Source organism: Syngnathus floridae, chromosome 20 (genome assembly GCF_059516105.1).
Source record: "Syngnathus floridae isolate MCC-2025c chromosome 20, RoL_Sflo_1.0, whole genome shotgun sequence".
NCBI lineage: Eukaryota > Metazoa > Chordata > Actinopteri > Syngnathiformes > Syngnathidae > Syngnathus > Syngnathus floridae.
Genome location: NC_142432.1, coordinates 4,831,392 through 4,849,273, shown reverse-complemented (window position 1 = coordinate 4,849,273; position 17,882 = coordinate 4,831,392). Strand labels below are relative to the sequence as shown.

Genomic DNA, 17,882 nt, shown 5'->3' with positions numbered 1-17,882 from the left:
AGTGGATGGTGTTATTATACCAACGTGTTTGAATAAAAGGTTGAAAAAAGTGTTTTCTCTCGTCATGACCTTCGACCCAGTAGAGGGCGATAATGCTATAGATCAGGTGGTAAACTGCAAAAAAAAAAAGAAGAAGAAGATGCCGTAACTTGTCAGCTGCAGTTCGACGTTCCCAAACCAAACTACTCCACAGTTGTGTGTTTTTACACAACTAATTTACACAACTAATGCCCGCCGCAAAATAATTTATTTGGATTGAGTGCTCAACGGACTACAGCCCTCTCACAGGACGTCCGTCACTCCAACTAAGTTATTCTGTCAAGGTAAACTCATCTCGGTGGCCATTAATGCTTCTCGGCCTTGTTAGCTTATTTTACCTTAGCTCGCTAGTCGCTAACAAAAAGAAGCACACGGCACATCGTCAATAAGAAATCAAGTGCGAATTTGTCGCGATCGTCGCCTCACCATGTGTGCAAGGATAACACTGAAGTACAAGAAGGAACTTTGTGGAATAAAAGAAGAGAATGAGCAACTACTGGATGAAGTTTGCAAGCAGGCCCGTGTTGAGCCACACAGAGCAGGTTGGTATCCTCTTACTTTCACTTTGTAAGGAACGACTTTCAATTGTTAGGAATTGGAATGTGTTTTTATTTCAATGCAATCTTTATTGACTGTATTGTAATGGTGGCCATATGGCACTGAGCTTTATTTTTTTGCTTTTAAAATCATTTTCTCCGGGATGAGAATTTTCCGCGGATCGGTGGATTTCCGTGTTTTTTTTATTAGAGTATTTTGGTGATTCGTGTAAATCCGTTGAGAAAATTTTGTTGATGCACAAAAATGTATGTTAAAAATGAGAGGGTGACACCACCCGGATTTTGCCTTCTCGCGGGTGGTTTTGGAACCAATTATCCGCGATAACCGAAAGATTACTATATTTGCTTTTGACAAAAAAATTAACAGGACTTGACGAGGAAGTAACTGGTTATTTGTCCACTATGGTCGCCATTCACTTTCGGCCAGCAAGTTGTAGTCAACAATTGCATCAAATAGCTTGATTCTATCAAGGTTTACAGAAGCCATGCAGATGAACATGTAGTTTGCATCATAGCCACGTCTGATGTTTGTATCAAACCATCCCGTGTTAAAATCGAATTCAATGTATGAAAGAAAAAGCATGCAAGCCAACCGATCCAGCGTTTGACACTCTGTCACTATTTTGCACCACTGCAATAACTGACTCAGATTCCGCCATTGACTACAATGCCTTATGAGATTCTCTACAAGGTAAGCCATTTGGAACAACCCCCGACCCCAAAAATGACAGCAATGAGTCTGCTTCATAGTTTTTCAAATAAAAGAATATCTTGTATTTTGAGGAACATACAATGTAGGTAAAGCGTCATATAAGTCTGCAATTAATGCAATTTTTAAAATGTATTTTTTTGGTGCATTATAGTGCAACCTTTATGGCCTTACCTCATTTGACACACCTAATAATATAAATCCTAATACTGTTGTCTTGTCTTGTGTGTTGCAGACATCAGTCAAGCTGTTTATCCTGATCATCAGCAGCCAGAATGCCTCTACATAAAAGAGGAAGCAGTGGACAAAGAGATGCCCCACTTCAATGAACTAAAGGAGCAGAAGTATCGTTACATCATAAAAGTAGAGGAGAAGCCAGAGTATCCTTGTGTCAAAGACGAGGAAGAAGTCCCCCACGACTTCAAACAGGAGCATGACGAGGATGTCGGTCAGTTCCCATCGACTGTTGTCCTTTTGAAGAGTATACATGAAGGTCCAAGTGCGGCAAGCAAACCTTTTGCCTGTTTAGTTCATGAGTTTATGCATCAAGGATAATTATATTCTCTGTACCTTTTTATTAGGATGCTAAACTCTTTACTTTACCGCCATAAAACGTTCCTCATAACTTATATTCAAAATGTAATTCATAATACAATGTGTTTGTCTTGTGTCTTGCAGACACAAGTGAAGGCATTTGTCCTGAGCAGCAGGAGCCGAAGCGCAATCACATAAATGAGGAAGAGGAGGATGGAGAGCGAAAGCAGCAGAAGTCTCCTTTCATCAAAAAAGAGGAGGATATCTACAAGCTGCCATCGATTGCGTTCCTTTTGAAGCATAAAGATGGAAGTCGAAGTGAGGCGAGCAAAAGTGCGGAGCCTTCAAGCAGGAGGACATGTCGTCGCATGATAACGGATTATGATGAAAGCCACTGTGAAGGACCACAAGCAGTCGGCCTCTTGGCTCCATCATCAGATATTGGTGGCACGTCATCTTACGGTAATGATGATGAAGAGTCAGGCGGTGATATTACAGGTCACTCTGAAAACAAACCCTGGAAATGTTCTCAGTGTTGGAAAATGTTTGCTCACAAGAGTAGTTTAAAATTACACCAAAGAACCCACACTGGTGAGAAACCTTTTTCCTGCTCCGTGTGTGGCCAAAGATTCTCGCAGAAAGGAACCTTAAAAATACACACAAGAACCCACACTGGTGAGAAACCTTTTTCCTGCTCACTTTGCGGTCAAATATTCACACGGAAGGAAAGCTTAGAAACACACACAAGAGTACACACTGGTGAGAAGCCTTTTTCCTGCTCAGTTTGTAGACAAAGGTTCTCGGAGAAGGGAAGCTTAAGAAGGCACACAAGAACCCACACTGGTGAGAAACCTTATTCCTGCTCAGTTTGTGGTCAAAGATACTCTCAGAAGGCTCACTTGAACATGCACACTAAAACCCACACAGGTGAGAAACCTTTTTCCTGCTCAGTTTGTGGCCAAAGATTCTCTCAGAAGGGAAACTTAACAATACACACAAGAAGTCACACTGGTGAAGTTTTTTCCTGCTCAGTTTGTGGCCAAATATTCTCACGGAAGGAACGCTTAAAAATACACACTCGAACCCACACTGGTGTTAAACCCTTTTCCTGCTCAATTTGTGGTCAAATATTCTCAAGAAAGGAAAGCTTAAAAATGCACGTAAGAACGCACACGGGTGAGAAACTATTTTGCTGCTCAGTTTGTGGTCGAAGATACTCTCAGAAAACTCACTTGAACATACACACAAGAACCCACACTGGTGAGAAACCCTTTTCCTGCTCAGTTTGTGACCAAAGATTCTCACGAAAGGACAGCTTAAAAAAACACACAACAACCCACACTGGTGAAAAACCTTTTTCATGCTCAGATTGTGGTCAAAGATTTTCTCTGAAGGGTAACCTGAGAAATCACATGCGGACCCATGTTGGTGAGAAACCCTTTGCCTGTTCAGATTGTGGCCAAATCTTCACACAGAAGCAAAACTTACAAATTCACATAAGAACCCACACTGGGGAGAAACCTTATTCCTGCTCCGATTGTGGTCAGAAATTTTCTTGGAAGTCTCAAATTAAGAATCATAAGTGTGCTGGCGAGATTAGCAGCTGTTAATAAAATTAGTTCATTTAAGCAGACGTCATGATGTAATACTCCAAGGAAAATTTTGTTTTATGTACCCTCTTAAAAGGATGCTTAAGTTGTCTTTCCTTTGACCATACTGAATTGTTATTACAGTGGTGGCTGTACTTACGAACTTTTACAAACCTGTATAACAGAGCTGTCTGTTCAATATCGGTCACGTCACACTACGGCCATTGAGCAAGCTGGATATTGTAAAAAGTCCAGGGGGGTTCTCGATGGCTTCAACAAGTGGAAGTCCAACACGGCAGCTTGTTGAGAAGCCAAGTTGCTCTTATTTAGAAATATTTAGCTTTTGAGGCAGATGCAACCGGAGCAATTATAGATTCCAACAAGTATATGTTATTTATTATCAGTCTTGCTTGTTTTTATAGATGTGACTTGAAGGCTGCATGCCACTGCTGCTCTTTTTTAATTTATTATATGGTTTAAGCAGTTTAAAATAAATCAGTGATTTCAAAAGTAAGTGAATTATGTTGTTTTTTTACCATGGTACCGAATTTGTTTGGGAACCGTGAAAAATCATAGGTATTGGTACCGACTACTGAAATGATGCTATTGTGACAACCCGAGCAGATATTTGCGAATAATGTTCAAGAATCAGTGACAAAGTTGAAGTTGTGTAGGGGCTGGATACTTCAACAAGACTCTAGTTTGGGAGACTGGGGTGGTGGTCCCTATTTTTAAGACGGTGGACTGGAGGGTGAGTTCCTACTACAGAGGAATCGCACTGCTCAGCCTCCCCGAGAAGGTCTATTCAGGGGTACTGGAAAGGAGGGTCCGTCGGGAGGTCGAATCTCAGATTGAAGAGGAGCATTGTGTTTTTTGTCCTGGCGGTGGAACAGTGGACCAGCTCTATACCCTCGGCAGGATTCTTGAGGGTGCATGGGAGTTCGCTCAACCAGTCCAGTGTGTTATGTGGACCTGAAGAAGGTGTTCGAACCTCGGGGAGTTCTGTGGGGGGTGCTTCGGGACTACGGGGGGCCAAACCCATTGATAAGGGCGGTTTTGGTCACCAATGCCAGAGTTTGGGTCACTTCAGTATACTCTGTTGTGACATATATATATTGTGCATTTTATGGCTGGTGCGACTGATACTCCTGAGGGTCTTATAGTCCAGAAAATACGGTAAATCATCTTACTGTGTGTGTTTTGTCCTATGTCTTGCAGACATCAGTGAAGGTATTTGTCCTGAGCAGCAGAAGCCAGAATGCGGGCTCATTAAAGATGAAGTGAACTTCAACACTGACAACAAACATTGGAACTGGTGTGGTAAACTCGATGCCTCTAATAGCGCTTTGAAACTTCACATGAGAATTCACTCCGGTGAGACATCTTTTTCCTGCTCGGTTTGTGCTCAAAAATTCTCTCAGAAGGGTCACTTAAGAAGTCACATGAGAACCCACACTGGCGAGAAACCTTTATCCTGCTCAGTTTGTGGCCAAAGATTCTCTCAAAAGAGAAATCTAAATACACACACAAGAACCCACACTGGTGAGAAACCTCTTTCCTGCTCAGATTGTGGCCAAATATTCACACGGAAGGAAAGCTTACAAAAACACACACGAGTCCACACTGGTGAGAAGCCCCTTTCCAGCTCAGTTTCTAGGCAAAGGTTGTCAGAGAAGGGTAGCTTAAAAAAACATACAAAAACCCACACCGGTGAGAAACCTTTTTCCTGCTCCGTTTGTGGCCAAAGATTCTCTCAGAAGGGACACCTAAAAGCACATGCAAGAACACACACAGGTAAGAAACCTTTTTCCTGCTCAGTTTGTGGCCAAATATTCTCACAGAAGGCAGGCTTATATAATCACAAAAGAACACACTCTAGTGAGAAACCTTTTTCATGCTCAGTTTGTTGTCAAAAATTTTCTCAGAAAGGCCACTTAATATGTCACATGAGAACCCACACTGGTGAAAAACCTTTTGCCTGTTCAGATTGTGGCCAAAGATTCTCTCAGAAGAGTCACCTGAAATTACACACAAGAACCCACACTGGTGAGAAACCTTTTGCCTGCTCCGATTGTGGCCAAAGATTCTCAGAAAAGGGAACCTTAAAATCACACACAAGAACACACACGGGTGAAAAACCCTTTGCCTGCTCAGTTTGTGGCCAAAGATTCTCTCAGAAAGCACATTTAAGAATACACTCAACAAAGCACACTGGTGAGAAACTATTTTCATGCTCAGTTTGTTGTAAAAAATTCTCTCAGAATTGTCACTTAAGAATTCATATGAGAACCCACACTGGTGAGAAATCTTTGTTCTGCTCAGTTTGTGACCAAAGATTCACATGGCAGTATCAGATTAAGAATCACAAGTGTGTTGGGGACATGAGCGGTGATCCGTGAAGTTTATGCATCAAAGATAATTATATTCAAGTACCTTTTTATTGGGATGCTAAACTTATCTTTTTCTTTATCTCAGTAAAAATCGCATAATTTATTTATAATTTGAAAATATGGTATATACAGTCCAATAGTTTTGGATTATTCATTATTATTAATTTTTATCTTTGGTCTTTGAATATACTTACTATTTATTAGTTTGTTAGTAGTGTGTTGATTTTTAGCTAATAAAGCACTTTTTGTTCAAAAAGTGGATTCATTGGAGTCTTCTTTAATATCACCTGGACCAGGGGTCCCCAACCACCGGTCCGCGGACCGGTACCGGTCCGTGGGTCATTTGGCACCGGGCCACCAAGCCGCACAGGAAAAAATTAATTTAAAAAAATTGACGATCAATTAATTCAGGTCAAGACGCTCGTCCCGGTCACGTGACAAGTTTCCCCAGTCGAATCCGCAAAGCTAGCAAAAAATGAGTAAGAATTTATTTTGAAATTGTAAAAAATATTTCTCTCAATTACATCCGGTTCAGGTCAAGACATCTCGGTCACGTGACATGTCACCTCAGTCGGGCCAGACAGAGGAACAGTAAAGTTTGGAAAGCCTCTTCGGAAAGGGGAAAAAGCCCAACGAGGAGACGGAAGAAGAGGCTACGACTTCTAAGAAAAGCTGCATTTAAAAGAACATTTCTGGAGTCCTACTTACCGCCACAGGTGACTCTGACGCGCCAACCGAGCCGACTTTGTATAATATGTGGCGACAGGTTAGCTAACGAGGCTAACGAGTCTTCAAAACTACTTCGGCACATGGAGACCAAGCATCCTGCATTTAAAGACATACCTTAACCACTTTGGGTGTCATTGTCTCCGATTATGGAATCGTTTCTGAGAAGCAAGCTCAGTGCTCATGGTGAGTTTTTATGCCAATCGTATCATTTCATTTAATCGTATTTATATCTTTATTATAAATGTATTATTTATTTATTTAAAGGCCGGTCCGCGAAAATATTTCTGACACGTCCGTGGCTTAAAAAAAAAAAAGTTGGACCATTGTGTTAGCCCATATTTACTCAACATTATTGTGTCGTGCTAGATAGCTTGGCAAAAACAGAAACTTAGTAAAAGAAAATCTCCTTATTCATTCTCATCTTTTTATTCAATCATGCTTCTCTCCGTCCATACTTTAGGAACATTTGAAACAACATTCCCTTTTGTACAGGACATTCTCGAATGATTTGAGACTGACCTTAACTTTCAGGCAAAATACTCAAGTTACTAAAACAATATATGAAGAAACATTTGTTGATTCAAAGTGTACAAAATACATTTCAGTTCATAAAACCAATAAACATTTGATGATTCAAAGGACACAAGACTTTTTCGATTATTAAATTACTATCAAACATTTATGAATTTATAAAACATGAATGTCTTTGGTACAACTAACGTACAATGAAATTAAGATATTCTACCAGTGGGAGGCTTCATACATTTATAAAAGCATTTCTTATCGCTTCATTTCGGATCATAAAATTATTGTATAAATATTTCTTATAACCTCATTTCAGTTTATAAAATGATTGTGAAAACATTTCACCTTTTCAGTTCATAAAATTATCGTAAAAACATTTCTTATCACCTCTTCGTTGACCACCTGTCAAGAAATGTGTAAACGTGATTGTGAGTATAATACTTTTATTGATTTTATGTGTGGTTATAATTTTATGCAAATGCCCCTTAATCAATGAAATGAGGGGATTACTAGTTTTTTTTTTAACCCGGCATCCTCTGTTTTTCTAGTTACTTTCTTATCTCTAACTACGGGATCTTGATTGTCTTTTTAAGTTTCCCTTCTTTGAGAATCTTTGGCCACGAACATATTTCTCACCAGTGTGCGTTCTTGTGTGTTTGTTTAATCCTGCCTTCTGTGAGAATGTTTGGCCACAAACTGAACAGGAAAAAGGTTTCTCCCCAGTGTGTATTCTTGTGTGTGTTTTTAAGCTTCCCTTCTGAGTGAATCTTTGGCTACAAAGGGAGCAGGAAAAAGGTTTCTCACCAGTGTGGATTCTTGTGTGTCTTTTTAAGTTCCTTTTCTCTGAGAATCTTTGTCCACAAACTGAGCAGGAAAAAGGTTGCTCACCAGTGTGGGTTCTTGCGTGTGATTTTAAGGTTCTCTTCTCGAAGAATCTTTGTCCACAAATTGAACAGGCAAAAGGTTTCACCCCAGTGTGGGTTCTTGTGTGCGTCTTTAAGCCTCCCACCCGAGAGAATCTTTGGCCACAAACTGAACAGATAAAAGGTTTCTCACCAGTGTGGGTTATTGTGTGTGTTTTTAAGTTTCCCTTTTCGAAAAATCTTTGGCCACAAACTGAGCAGGAAAATGTTTTCTCTCCTGTGTGTATTCTCATGTGTCGTTTTAAACTACTCTGACAAGCAAGCATTTTCCAACAATGAGAACATTTCCAGTGTTTGTTTTCAGAGTGACATGTAATATCACCGCCAGACTGATCATCATCATTTCCATGAGACGACGTGTCGTCACTATCTGATGAAGCCAAGACTGGTTGTGATCCTTCACAGTGCCTTTCACCACCTTCTGTTCTGATATGACAACATGAGCTGCTGCTTGAAGGCTCCGCGACTTGGCTCGCCTCACTTGATCCTCCATCTTTATGCTTCAAGAAGAAAGCAGTTAATGGCAACTTGTGGATTTCCTCCTCCTCTTTTTTGATGAAAGCAAACTTCTGCTGCTTTTGCTCATTCAACTGGTGGACCTCTTTGTCCACCTCTTCTTCTTTAATGTGACGCTGCTTTGGCTCCTGCTGCTCAGGATGAATAGCTCCACTGATGCCTGCAAGACACAACATACAAACACGCACAACATTAAGATTTATGTTTAGATGTTTGGAGTACCAAATGAGTTAACTTTCCTATTTTACTGTTTGACATTAGCAAATTCACTAACTGATGGCCATTTTTAAGAAGATATCTTTTTCTGCAGAAAGATTTTGCACCGAAAAACTTTATTTGCCTCACTTGGACCAAAATCTATACTCTTCAAAGGGAACTTGGAGATATCCTTCTCCTCCTGCTCCTCCTTTTTGATGTTATGGGGGTCTTTTTCCTCCTTTCTGATACAAGGGTAATCCGGCTCCTCCTTCACTTTTATGCTGTCATGATACTTCTGCTCCTTTTGTTCATTGAAGTCGAGCACCTCTTTGTCCACCTCTTCCTCTTTCATGTGGAGGCGCTCTGGCTCTGCAAGACAAGTCCAGAGTAGTACCAACAATTTTGTTCGTGTGTGTATATACACTAAAGGTAAGAGACAGTCGAAATATATATATACACAGTACTGTTTAAGTTAGAAAGTACTTCTTAGAGTGAAAGTAAGAAATGATCAAACCTGATTTGTGAAAAACACGTCTTGGCTGCATTCTGCTAATGGCGTCCAGTAGTTGACGTTGTCGCTCGTTGTCCTGTTTTACTGCACAAAGTTCCTCCTCGTACTTGGGTGTCTTTTTGATCATATCTTCACACACAAAAACATTATGCTGACACTGATCTTTGCGGATCGACGTGTTGATCAAAACCGGGTTATTCTATTACTAGCTAACAAGATAAGCTTGGCTACATTTAGCTAAGCTAAGTCAAGAAGCTCCAAAATACAGCAAAATGACTACTCGGACACGAATATTTAACATGATGCTTTTGTCTAAAAAAGTGGGGATGGTCCTGTTTTAGGCTCGAGTATTTTTGAGATAAATTTACGGCAACTGGACTTGAACAAACTTGAAGGTAAGATCCTGGAAATCTACGGCAACACGACTAGAACAACTTTTAGAAATAGCCGTCGCAGAAATTGTGACGTCATTCACGGCAACGTCAATTCTAGGCGACAGGCGGAAAGAGCGCTATAACTAAAAAAAGCACATAAGCGTTACATTTTACGGTGCTCACCGACTTGAAAGTTTTCCCCAATATATTTTCTGCGTATTCGTTAAAGTGTAGAATATTACACTTCTCCTGCTTGATCACTTCGTTGGCTGTTGAAGAAAGAACATGAACGCCCCTTTGTCTCAAAAGATCGTGTGGGTGGATCTTGAGGCAAGTCAAAACAATGTGTTTTGTCATTTTTGTTGGTCATTGTGTGTCCATTGAAACCACGGGTAGAGGTGTCAAAAGTATTCGTTACTAAAGTACTATAATATAATACTTGAGTACTCTACTTAAGGATGATGCGGACAATAACGGACTTGGATTTGATTCTACCTGTGGCTACAATCGAGAATAAGATTCTGGATAAAATAAGCCATTTTTAAATTAAAACGTTTTGATGTTTTAAGGTAATAAATAAAAATAAATGAATGTAGGCTTTGGAATGCTGTTTTGACAAATGAGGATGGACTGACGAGAACAGAAGTGCCCAGGCCATGTATAAACGATGGAGAGTGAACCGGTTAAAGTTGGTAAAGTGCTTACCTCTGATAATACACACATGCTTTTTTTATTTTTATTTTACAGATGACAGGCTTGGACATAGAGAATGACACGATTTTGGAAATGGCTTGCATAATTACAGACTCCAATTTGAACATTTTGGCTGAAGTAATCCATTTTTTTTCTTATTATTGTATTATTATTTTGATTGGTATAATTGTCTTCCAATCTTAACTCAGATGTCTTGTCAGGGACCTAATTTGATAATAAACCAGTCCAATGAACAACTGGAATCCATGCCGGAGTGGTGCAAGGAGCATCATGGCAAGGTATGATTTTGGGGCTGTGATGCATATATATATTTATATATATATATTCCACTTTAGGTGGCACGGCAAAGCTAATTTGTTTTTGTTGTTGATGACAACTTAAAATATAACATTTTTTTACCAGGGCTAATTAATGTGTGCAGTCGCTACTCAGGCCAAAAATACAAAGATAATATAATTAATGTTCAAACTGCTAAAAGTTGATTTTACGACCCAAAAAGAGTGAGTGAGAGAGTGATGGAGTGACAGACAAATTGATACTTTTTCAGTCTGGACTGACAGAGGCAGTACGACGCAGTCAAACCACCCTGGGACAAGCAGAGGATGAATTTCTGTCATTTGTTAGACAACACGTGCCAGCTGGACAATGTCCCCTAGCTGGTAAGTTGCTACAGAGTTTTATTATAAACTATCCTCTTGTAAAAATGCTTCATTATTCTTTTTTGTGTAGGAAATTCTGTGCATGCAGATAAAAGGTTCCTAGAAAAATATATGCCTCAGTTCATGAATCACCTCCACTACAGAATAATTGACGTCAGCACCATTAAGGAGCTTTGCAGGTCAGATGTTCCTGTTAATAATAAATATGGACTGTTAGAATGCACAGAATTGTTATTGAATAAATATGTATTTTAATTTTTTCTTATAATTTAGGAGGTGGTTTCCAGTGGAATATAAGATGGCGCCCCCTAAGAAAGCAACCCACAGGTAAACATTTAGGGGTGATATGTTGGTTTGTAATCTCATTCTTGGTAGTTTTGGAATAAAGACGTGTTTGGAGAGACAGCTGTGACAGGGTAAAAAAAAATGTTACAACATTATTAAACAAAGGAAAGGACAAATGAAGACTTTTTTCTCTTTCAGAGCCTTGGAAGACATCAAGGAGAGCATAATAGAGCTGCAGTACTACAGAGCCAGCATCTTCAAACACGCCATTGAGTAATAGCTCAAGATTGTTTAAATCTGTAGCAGAATCACTAATTATTAAACATTGAAGATCTGTTATAGTCAAGAAATCTTTTCAAATGGCGTGTAACTAAACTGAGGACTTCCATCTGATGTGACAACCTGTTGAAATACAAAGCAGCAATAATTTTAGCACAAATTAATTATTTTTCTCAAATTATCGGTCTCAATAACCTGTTGTCCACTCACTCACTCGGTCGTAAACGGAAAATTGCGTCACTGACTCGCTCTTGAACGGGAAATTACGTCACTGACTCGTAAAGTCCCGCCTTCATCTAACGCTCGCTGCTGATTGGTCATTCGTGAAGTTTTACGAGTGAGTGACAGACAGCATTGCTGCTATCCCAGCTGACACGTTTTATTTTGTATTTGTAGTTGATGGTGTTTTTTTTATCCCGAATGTGTTTTTGTTTGAATTTAAGGTTGTTAAAAAAAAAAAAAAACGTTATGCCGACATTTGTTATTTTGGGGGACACTTCCGTTATTCTAGGTTCCTTCATTCTGCATATTTTGCACGTGTAAGGTTCTGTGACATTTGCAAACTGTCACCACTAGAGAAGCTGTTGATTCAGTGTTTATGAGTTGACGATCTGTCAACTAAGGAAAGTTGAGCTTTAATGAATATAAGAATTGGTGCATTTATTTTTTCCCTAATGCTGATTTTTTTTTCTTATACCTCTGCTGAGGAAATATCAAATTATAAAAATACAAATTATAACTCAAACAATAACTGGCAATCACGAATTTTTACATGTATAAAAACTCAAGATTATTATTAATTTTTAACGATTAAGAAATTCTTGAATGAGTATGCGCCCTGGTGACGAAACAGCGAGCCTCAGAATCTGTCAACATATTTGGGCGTTACAATATGTTGTAACTGAATGACTTGTTTCATGACTTGCACAACCTAAGTAAAGATTCGCCTTTTTTCCTCGTGGATTTTACTTCAGTGTTGTAGAACGGGCGACCCTCTAAAGAAAAACGAGCGTCCCAGGGCACCGCCCATGACATATGAACCTTCCCTTCGCTGCTGCACTGCGACGTGAGTTACAGGCAAAATCAACATTAATGCTCAATAAAGTGCTTTTTCTTACCCCGCAAGAATAGCAATCCGTATTTTACCGTACCATATTGCTATTAAAGTTGTTTTCGTGTAGCATGTTACTTGCAAAGCGTAATCGTGGCTGTCGAGAAAGGGTTCATTCAAATTAACGAGTTATTTTGCTCACTTAAATTGTTTTTTTCCTTACTAAAACTGGAACTTAGGTGAAAATTGCTTCTTAAGTCACAGAGTTGGACTTTTGACCCTCAGCCCGTGTTTTGAACATCGACCAGTGTTCATTTTATAACTTTAAAGTAAGCTGCAGCACTCAGATTATTTTTTTCCTACCGGACTTCAACGATTTAATCACTCGTTTAAAGTGTCACATGATATCCGAATTCAAGTAATATTGATCCCAATAACGGTATTTACTATTTTCATGCCCGTTGCCTTTATATGACTTGACTGGAATGCGGTTAAGCGTGTTATCCGCTGCAGGCGAATCATACTGGCATGACATAAAAAATGAATTTACTCCAAGTTGTCATGAAATGGAAAATAAATTTACTCCAACCATTGCATGAATAGCGTACAATACACCAAAGCATTTAAAATGACCAAAATTAACAAGCCAGATAAACTGATAACCGTACCTAACCATGCAACACCAATTTGTACTTTGTTGCTATCTTCACCTAATTTTATTGTGTTCTCATCCGTTTGTATCTCTCAGGTGTTGTGCATGTGAATCCATACGATGGCAGGAGTCGGACCCCCCCGCCCTGGAGTCCCTGATTGTGTAACCAGGGTGGCTCTGAACATCTCTTGTGAGAATCTGATGGACATGGATATCCTCTCAAAGTCTGACCCACAGTGTGTGTTCTACATGAGTTCATCTGGGACCAACTGGGTGGAGGTCAGTGAAATAAATTAAGCATCTCTGGTCTTGTTGGCTTCCTTTTTGATAACAAATATGTTACATCTAAAACTACACACAGATATGTTTTTTTGTTTTTTTTTTAGATTGGTCGCACAGAGAGAATCATGAACTGCCTCAATCCAAAATTTTCCAAGACTTTTGTTATTGACTACCACTTTGAGACGGTGCAGAAGTTGAAGTTTGAGGTGTTCGATATTGACGACAACGTCAACTGCAGTCTGCAAGATGCTGACTTCTTGGGGCAACTGGAGTGCACATTGGGACAGGTTTGCAATTTTTTTCCTTTCTGACAATGCACCAAAAATAAACAATACTATTGTTGTGCTTAGTATTTACTGTGTACTGAATATGTGCTGACTTTTTTTTCTCCTGTCCAGGTTGTGTCTTCAAGGACTCTAACAAAACCACTTGTCATGAGGGACAAAAGACCTGCAGGAGCGGGAACCATAACTGTGATTATTCAGATTCTGAGAGTTCATGCGTCTGATTTTAAAATAATTTCAGTCAACACAATGCTCTTTCATATTTGATAGATACACGCCGAAGAAAGAACAGACAACAGGGTGGTGCGATTTGAAGTTGCAGCTAGAAGACTGGATAAGCAGGTATTATGTTTTGTTTGAGGAGTATTAACATAAATATTTAAATAAATACATCTTTCTGGAGTGTTTTGGCAGCAAATAGTGCATCCTACCTATGATGTGTTTCAATATTTTAGAGTTTTTTTAGCAAGGCTGATCCATTCTTGGAAGTCTACAAAGAGACAGAAAAAGGATGGCTGTTAGCTCACAGGACAGAGGTACACATCGTTACAATGTTTAGTTTTTAGAATGCTGACTTTTTGAGAATTTGCTAAATTAATGTTACTGTGTGTGGTTATGCAGGTGGTGAAATACAATCTGAACCCATCATGGAGACCATTCCAAATCCCAATTCAGGCACTCTGTGGAGGTGATGTGGAGAAATCTATAAAGGTAGTATATATAATTCCATAATATGGTCTATATGTAAAATGTGTAATAGATTATTAATTAATATTGCTCATCGTTGATTGCCACTGTTATATATATTTGTTTCTATTTTAGGTAAAGTATTTTTTTTAATACAGAGAGGTATGAATATTTTTAGAATCAATTATTCTATCACTCATTCCGTCGATTAATTTTTTACGGTTTATGATTGTTATGCTATGAGGTCATCGCATCAACCTTTTCTGCTTCAATTGGCAAAATGCTGGCTGATTTTTTTTTTTTTTTTGCAAATGGGGAATCAGCAATTTTACCGGCCTCTTCCTGTCTGTTTCCAGGTCGACTGTTACGACTTCAGGAGCAGCGGCTCACACAACTTGATCGGATCCTTTCAGACCACACTAAGCCAAATCCAGCAGGCATCGCAAACTTACGCGGTAAGATCAAACTTGTTATGCTTTTTATCCTTTCATTTTTCTGTTGATGGTTCAGACACATTTCTCCCGATTTTGTAAATTGAATTTGTACTTTACATCTATATTTATTCTCCATCCCCAGGCTGAGTTTGAATGCATCAATAGGAAGAAGAAGCAGAGCAAGAAAAGCTACAAAAACTCTGGTATTATAGTCGTTAAAAAATGCGAGGTACTCATAAATTTTATTTCTTTCTTGATGAACAAGAATATCACAAACTATTTGAGTGTTTTTTATGCATATTATTTTTTATTTCACATGCAGATCGTGAAGGAGTATACATTCCTTGATTACATTTTTGGCGGCTGTCAGATTAATTTTACCGTGAGTTCCGATTTTCATCCTTCTTTTCGTAACACATTATTAATGAATATCTTGTTATATATTTGCAATTTGTTGATCGATCTATCAACTTGGGCCAGATCGCCATTGACTTTACAGGCTCCAATGGGGATCCCACATCTCCACAGTCGCTTCATTACATCCACCCTCATGGCTATAATGAGTACCTTTCTGCTATCATGGCGGTGGGTAATGTCATCCAAGATTATGACAGGTAATTAAGGATATCCTAAGTTATTAGTACAGAATGTATATACTAGAAACTCACGGAATTCTTTTTTTTTTTTTTTGTGCAGTGATAAGATGTTCCCTGTGTTGGGCTTCGGTGCTCAGATTCCGCCTACGTGGCAGGTGATTTTTTTTCTTCTTTTTGATTTTTTTCTATTTTTATTAGGATATCACACTCTTATTTGTCATACTGGATTGGCTCTGATCAATTGAATTAAATTTTCCAGGTCAGCCACGAGTTTCCTGTCAACTTCAACAATTCAAATCCGTTTTGTGAAGGTAATGAAAATCTAAAGCTAATATTTAAACTTAGAATATTTTAAAACAGACTACTAAACAAACATACTGTATTTAAATTAGTTGTGCACAGACAGTATTGCCTAGTAAAGAATAAAACATTCTCATGTTTAGGGGGAATTAGGCTTTTGAGTGAAATTTCCGTACTGTATTTTATTAATTTTTTTTAAATGATTGGCTATTTGAAATGAATCCAACTCTCTATTTTGGCGTTTCTTAGGCATTGCAGGTGTCGTGCAAGCCTACCAGCAATGTTTGCCACAGGTGAAGCTCTATGGTCCTACAAACTTCTCCCCGGTCATCAATCATGTTGCCCGTTTTGGCCATCAGGCTTTACAGCAGCAAAGTGCTTCCGTGAGTAACAATTTGAAATGTTGTTGCAAATGTTTATTAGTTCAGTTTGGCATAAAGCAGTTGAACTGAGAGTCCCATTTTGACTTTTTCCTCATGCGTAAAATGTTTCGCAGGAATACTTTGTGCTCCTCATTATCACCGACGGCGTGATCACGGACATGGATCAGACCCGCGACGCCATCGTCAAAGCCTCGCGTCTGCCCATGTCCATTATTATCGTGGGGGTGGGCAGGGCCGACTTCAGCGCCATGGAGTTCTTGGATGCAGATGACGGGCTTTTACGCTCGGCTGCAGGCGAAGTCGCCGTGAGAGATATCGTCCAGTTTGTTCCATTCAGACAGTTCCAAAATGTAAGTTATATATACACATATGTTTTTTAACTTCTGAGCTATTTATCCTCTTTTGTTTTATATTGGCAACTATGTGAATGTTTGATGTCATTTCAGGCAGGAGCTGCCGCCCTTGCTCAAAGCGTATTGGCTGAATTACCTGACCAAGTGTCCTCCTTCTTCAACTTATTTGGTCTGAAGCCCCCCAGTGATCCAAATCCTTCTTAAAATTGTAAGCGTACATAACAAATGAAGCAAAATCATCCCACTGTGATCTAGCTCCCTATTTAACCACTATTTGTTTTATGTTAAAAAAAAAAAAAACATTTCCTGTCTTTATCATGTTAAGTGCCAATTGATATTTTGGAAATGAACAAAATGTCATAATAGCCACGTGCCTACTGGAATGTTTACAAACCCACTTGAAAATATGTACCTCGTATATTTTGTAAAATTTTGGTTAAGCCAGTATTGTCTTCTATACAGATACCTTTTTTAAATACTCCAGACATAATTAATTATAGGGAATTTTTTTTTCTTCATGTTGACAATGAACATTGCTTGTCAGAATTAACCTAATACTTAATTTGGTGATTATAACTTCAAAAAGATAATCATTATGGGCAGAGTACACCAAAGGCTTTGTCAAGAGGACAAAATGTTTAAACAACTTTGTTTCTGCTCTGATAATTAACCACAATAGCATACCTCTCCAAACAAATATTGCATGATTGGTTGGCGGAGTTCCTCGCAAATCAGGCCGACCTCAACATTATTCAGATGAGAGAGATATTTGAGGGTTGACATTCCTCATATCATAATGCTCATACTTTGTGAATATTACTATAACATACATTTAACATTATTTTGGAATTTTATTGTCTTATATCAGAGAATTGTATTTATATTAATTTGTTTTGTCTATTGAAGTACTGTATGCAGCACGACATAAAAAAAATACTGGAACAACATACTATGATGCCTTTTTGAAGCCACAAATACTGAATTGGATTTTTACCCTACTAAATCAACATTCATTTGTGTTTTTCTCATGCAAGGTGAGGTGCCAAACCTTGCTAATGCCATTCCTTTGTACCTTGTGTAGTATATTAATGTTATCATTAAATAAAATTATGTGCCCTGCAACATTTAGCTGCAGGTCAGTCATTGCAACAATAAAGAAACGCCCATCCAAAGATGTAGGGTCTACTATTTTGCACCAAATCTAGCGCCCTCTATCAACGTAAATGAGAACTACTTTCATGGACGCTATATGTACTGTACTTCCGGTACAGAATTTACATTCCACAATATTTGTTTAGTGACAAAAATACAATACACGTGATGATTATT

General features: G+C 38.7%; 3 protein-coding genes and 1 pseudogene across 6 annotated transcripts; 3 read left to right on the top strand and 1 right to left on the bottom strand.

Annotated features, from left to right (window-relative positions):
* The first annotated feature begins 125 nt into the window (after nt 1-125).
* LOC148380878 (uncharacterized) lies at nt 126-6,180 on the top strand. 2 transcript variants are annotated; one of them, XM_088363179.1, is made up of 4 exons: nt 126-581; nt 1,541-1,753; nt 1,984-2,301; nt 4,647-6,180. In XM_088363179.1, the coding sequence occupies exons 1-4, from the start codon at nt 467-469 to the stop codon at nt 5,825-5,827; spliced, it is 1,827 nt and encodes a 608-aa protein (XP_088219305.1). In that variant the 5' UTR covers nt 126-466; the 3' UTR covers nt 5,828-6,180. The 2 variants fall into 2 exon arrangements, with proteins under 2 accessions (XP_088219305.1, XP_088219306.1); XM_088363180.1 differs by having other exon boundaries at nt 1,984-3,122; nt 4,808-6,107.
* Nucleotides 6,181-7,676: 1,496 nt separating this feature from the next.
* LOC148380877 (uncharacterized) lies at nt 7,677-9,679 on the bottom strand (annotated as a pseudogene). The gene is made up of 3 exons (XR_015854605.1): nt 9,224-9,679; nt 8,857-9,078; nt 7,677-8,671 (listed from the first exon to the last, which is right to left on the bottom strand). The product of XR_015854605.1 is annotated as an uncharacterized LOC148380877 (transcript).
* On the top strand, nt 9,263-13,465 carry rexo2 (RNA exonuclease 2). Of its 2 annotated transcripts, XM_088363209.1 has the most exons (8): nt 9,263-9,924; nt 10,342-10,425; nt 10,509-10,586; nt 10,856-10,967; nt 11,038-11,146; nt 11,241-11,294; nt 11,451-11,525; nt 13,331-13,465. In XM_088363209.1, the coding sequence occupies exons 1-8, from the start codon at nt 9,880-9,882 to the stop codon at nt 13,398-13,400; spliced, it is 627 nt and encodes a 208-aa protein (XP_088219335.1). In that variant the 5' UTR covers nt 9,263-9,879; the 3' UTR covers nt 13,401-13,465. The 2 variants fall into 2 exon arrangements, with proteins under 2 accessions (XP_088219335.1, XP_088219336.1); XM_088363210.1 differs by lacking the exon at nt 13,331-13,465 and having other exon boundaries at nt 9,272-9,924; nt 11,451-12,484.
* Nucleotides 13,355-17,500, top strand: LOC148380875 (copine-3-like). Its single transcript, XM_088363185.1, has 15 exons — nt 13,355-13,513; nt 13,621-13,803; nt 13,915-13,989; nt 14,071-14,142; nt 14,256-14,336; nt 14,422-14,511; nt 14,844-14,942; nt 15,064-15,150; nt 15,244-15,303; nt 15,402-15,535; nt 15,618-15,672; nt 15,777-15,828; nt 16,067-16,200; nt 16,314-16,550; nt 16,647-17,500. Exons 1-15 carry the CDS (start codon nt 13,355-13,357, stop codon nt 16,755-16,757), a joined length of 1,629 nt encoding a protein of 542 aa, XP_088219311.1. The 3' UTR covers nt 16,758-17,500.
* The last annotated feature ends 382 nt before the right edge of the window (nt 17,501-17,882 follow it).

What these genes read in the sequence shown, in the direction of transcription:
- LOC148380878 (XM_088363180.1), top strand. Translation starts at nt 467, where the DNA reads ATGTGTGCAAGGATAACACTGAAGTACAAGAAGGAACTTTGTGGAATA. An exon ending in TGTTGAGCCACACAGAGCAG is followed by an intron (nt 582 to 1,540) that starts GTTGGTATCCTC and finishes TGTGTGTTGCAG; the next exon opens with ACATCAGTCAAGCTGTTTAT. An exon ending in AGAAACCCTTTTCCTGCTCA is followed by an intron (nt 3,123 to 4,807) that starts GTTTGTGACCAA and finishes CACTCCGGTGAG; the next exon opens with ACATCTTTTTCCTGCTCGGT.
- rexo2 (XM_088363209.1), top strand. Translation starts at nt 9,880, where the DNA reads ATGAACGCCCCTTTGTCTCAAAAGATCGTGTGGGTGGATCTTGAG. An exon ending in ACCATTAAGGAGCTTTGCAG is followed by an intron (nt 11,147 to 11,240) that starts GTCAGATGTTCC and finishes CTTATAATTTAG; the next exon opens with GAGGTGGTTTCCAGTGGAAT. An exon ending in CCTAAGAAAGCAACCCACAG is followed by an intron (nt 11,295 to 11,450) that starts GTAAACATTTAG and finishes TTTCTCTTTCAG; the next exon opens with AGCCTTGGAAGACATCAAGG.
- LOC148380875 (XM_088363185.1), top strand. Translation starts at nt 13,355, where the DNA reads ATGGCAGGAGTCGGACCCCCCCGCCCTGGAGTCCCTGATTGTGTAACC. An exon ending in AGGCATCGCAAACTTACGCG is followed by an intron (nt 14,943 to 15,063) that starts GTAAGATCAAAC and finishes CTCCATCCCCAG; the next exon opens with GCTGAGTTTGAATGCATCAA. An exon ending in GTCATCCAAGATTATGACAG is followed by an intron (nt 15,536 to 15,617) that starts GTAATTAAGGAT and finishes TTTTTTGTGCAG; the next exon opens with TGATAAGATGTTCCCTGTGT.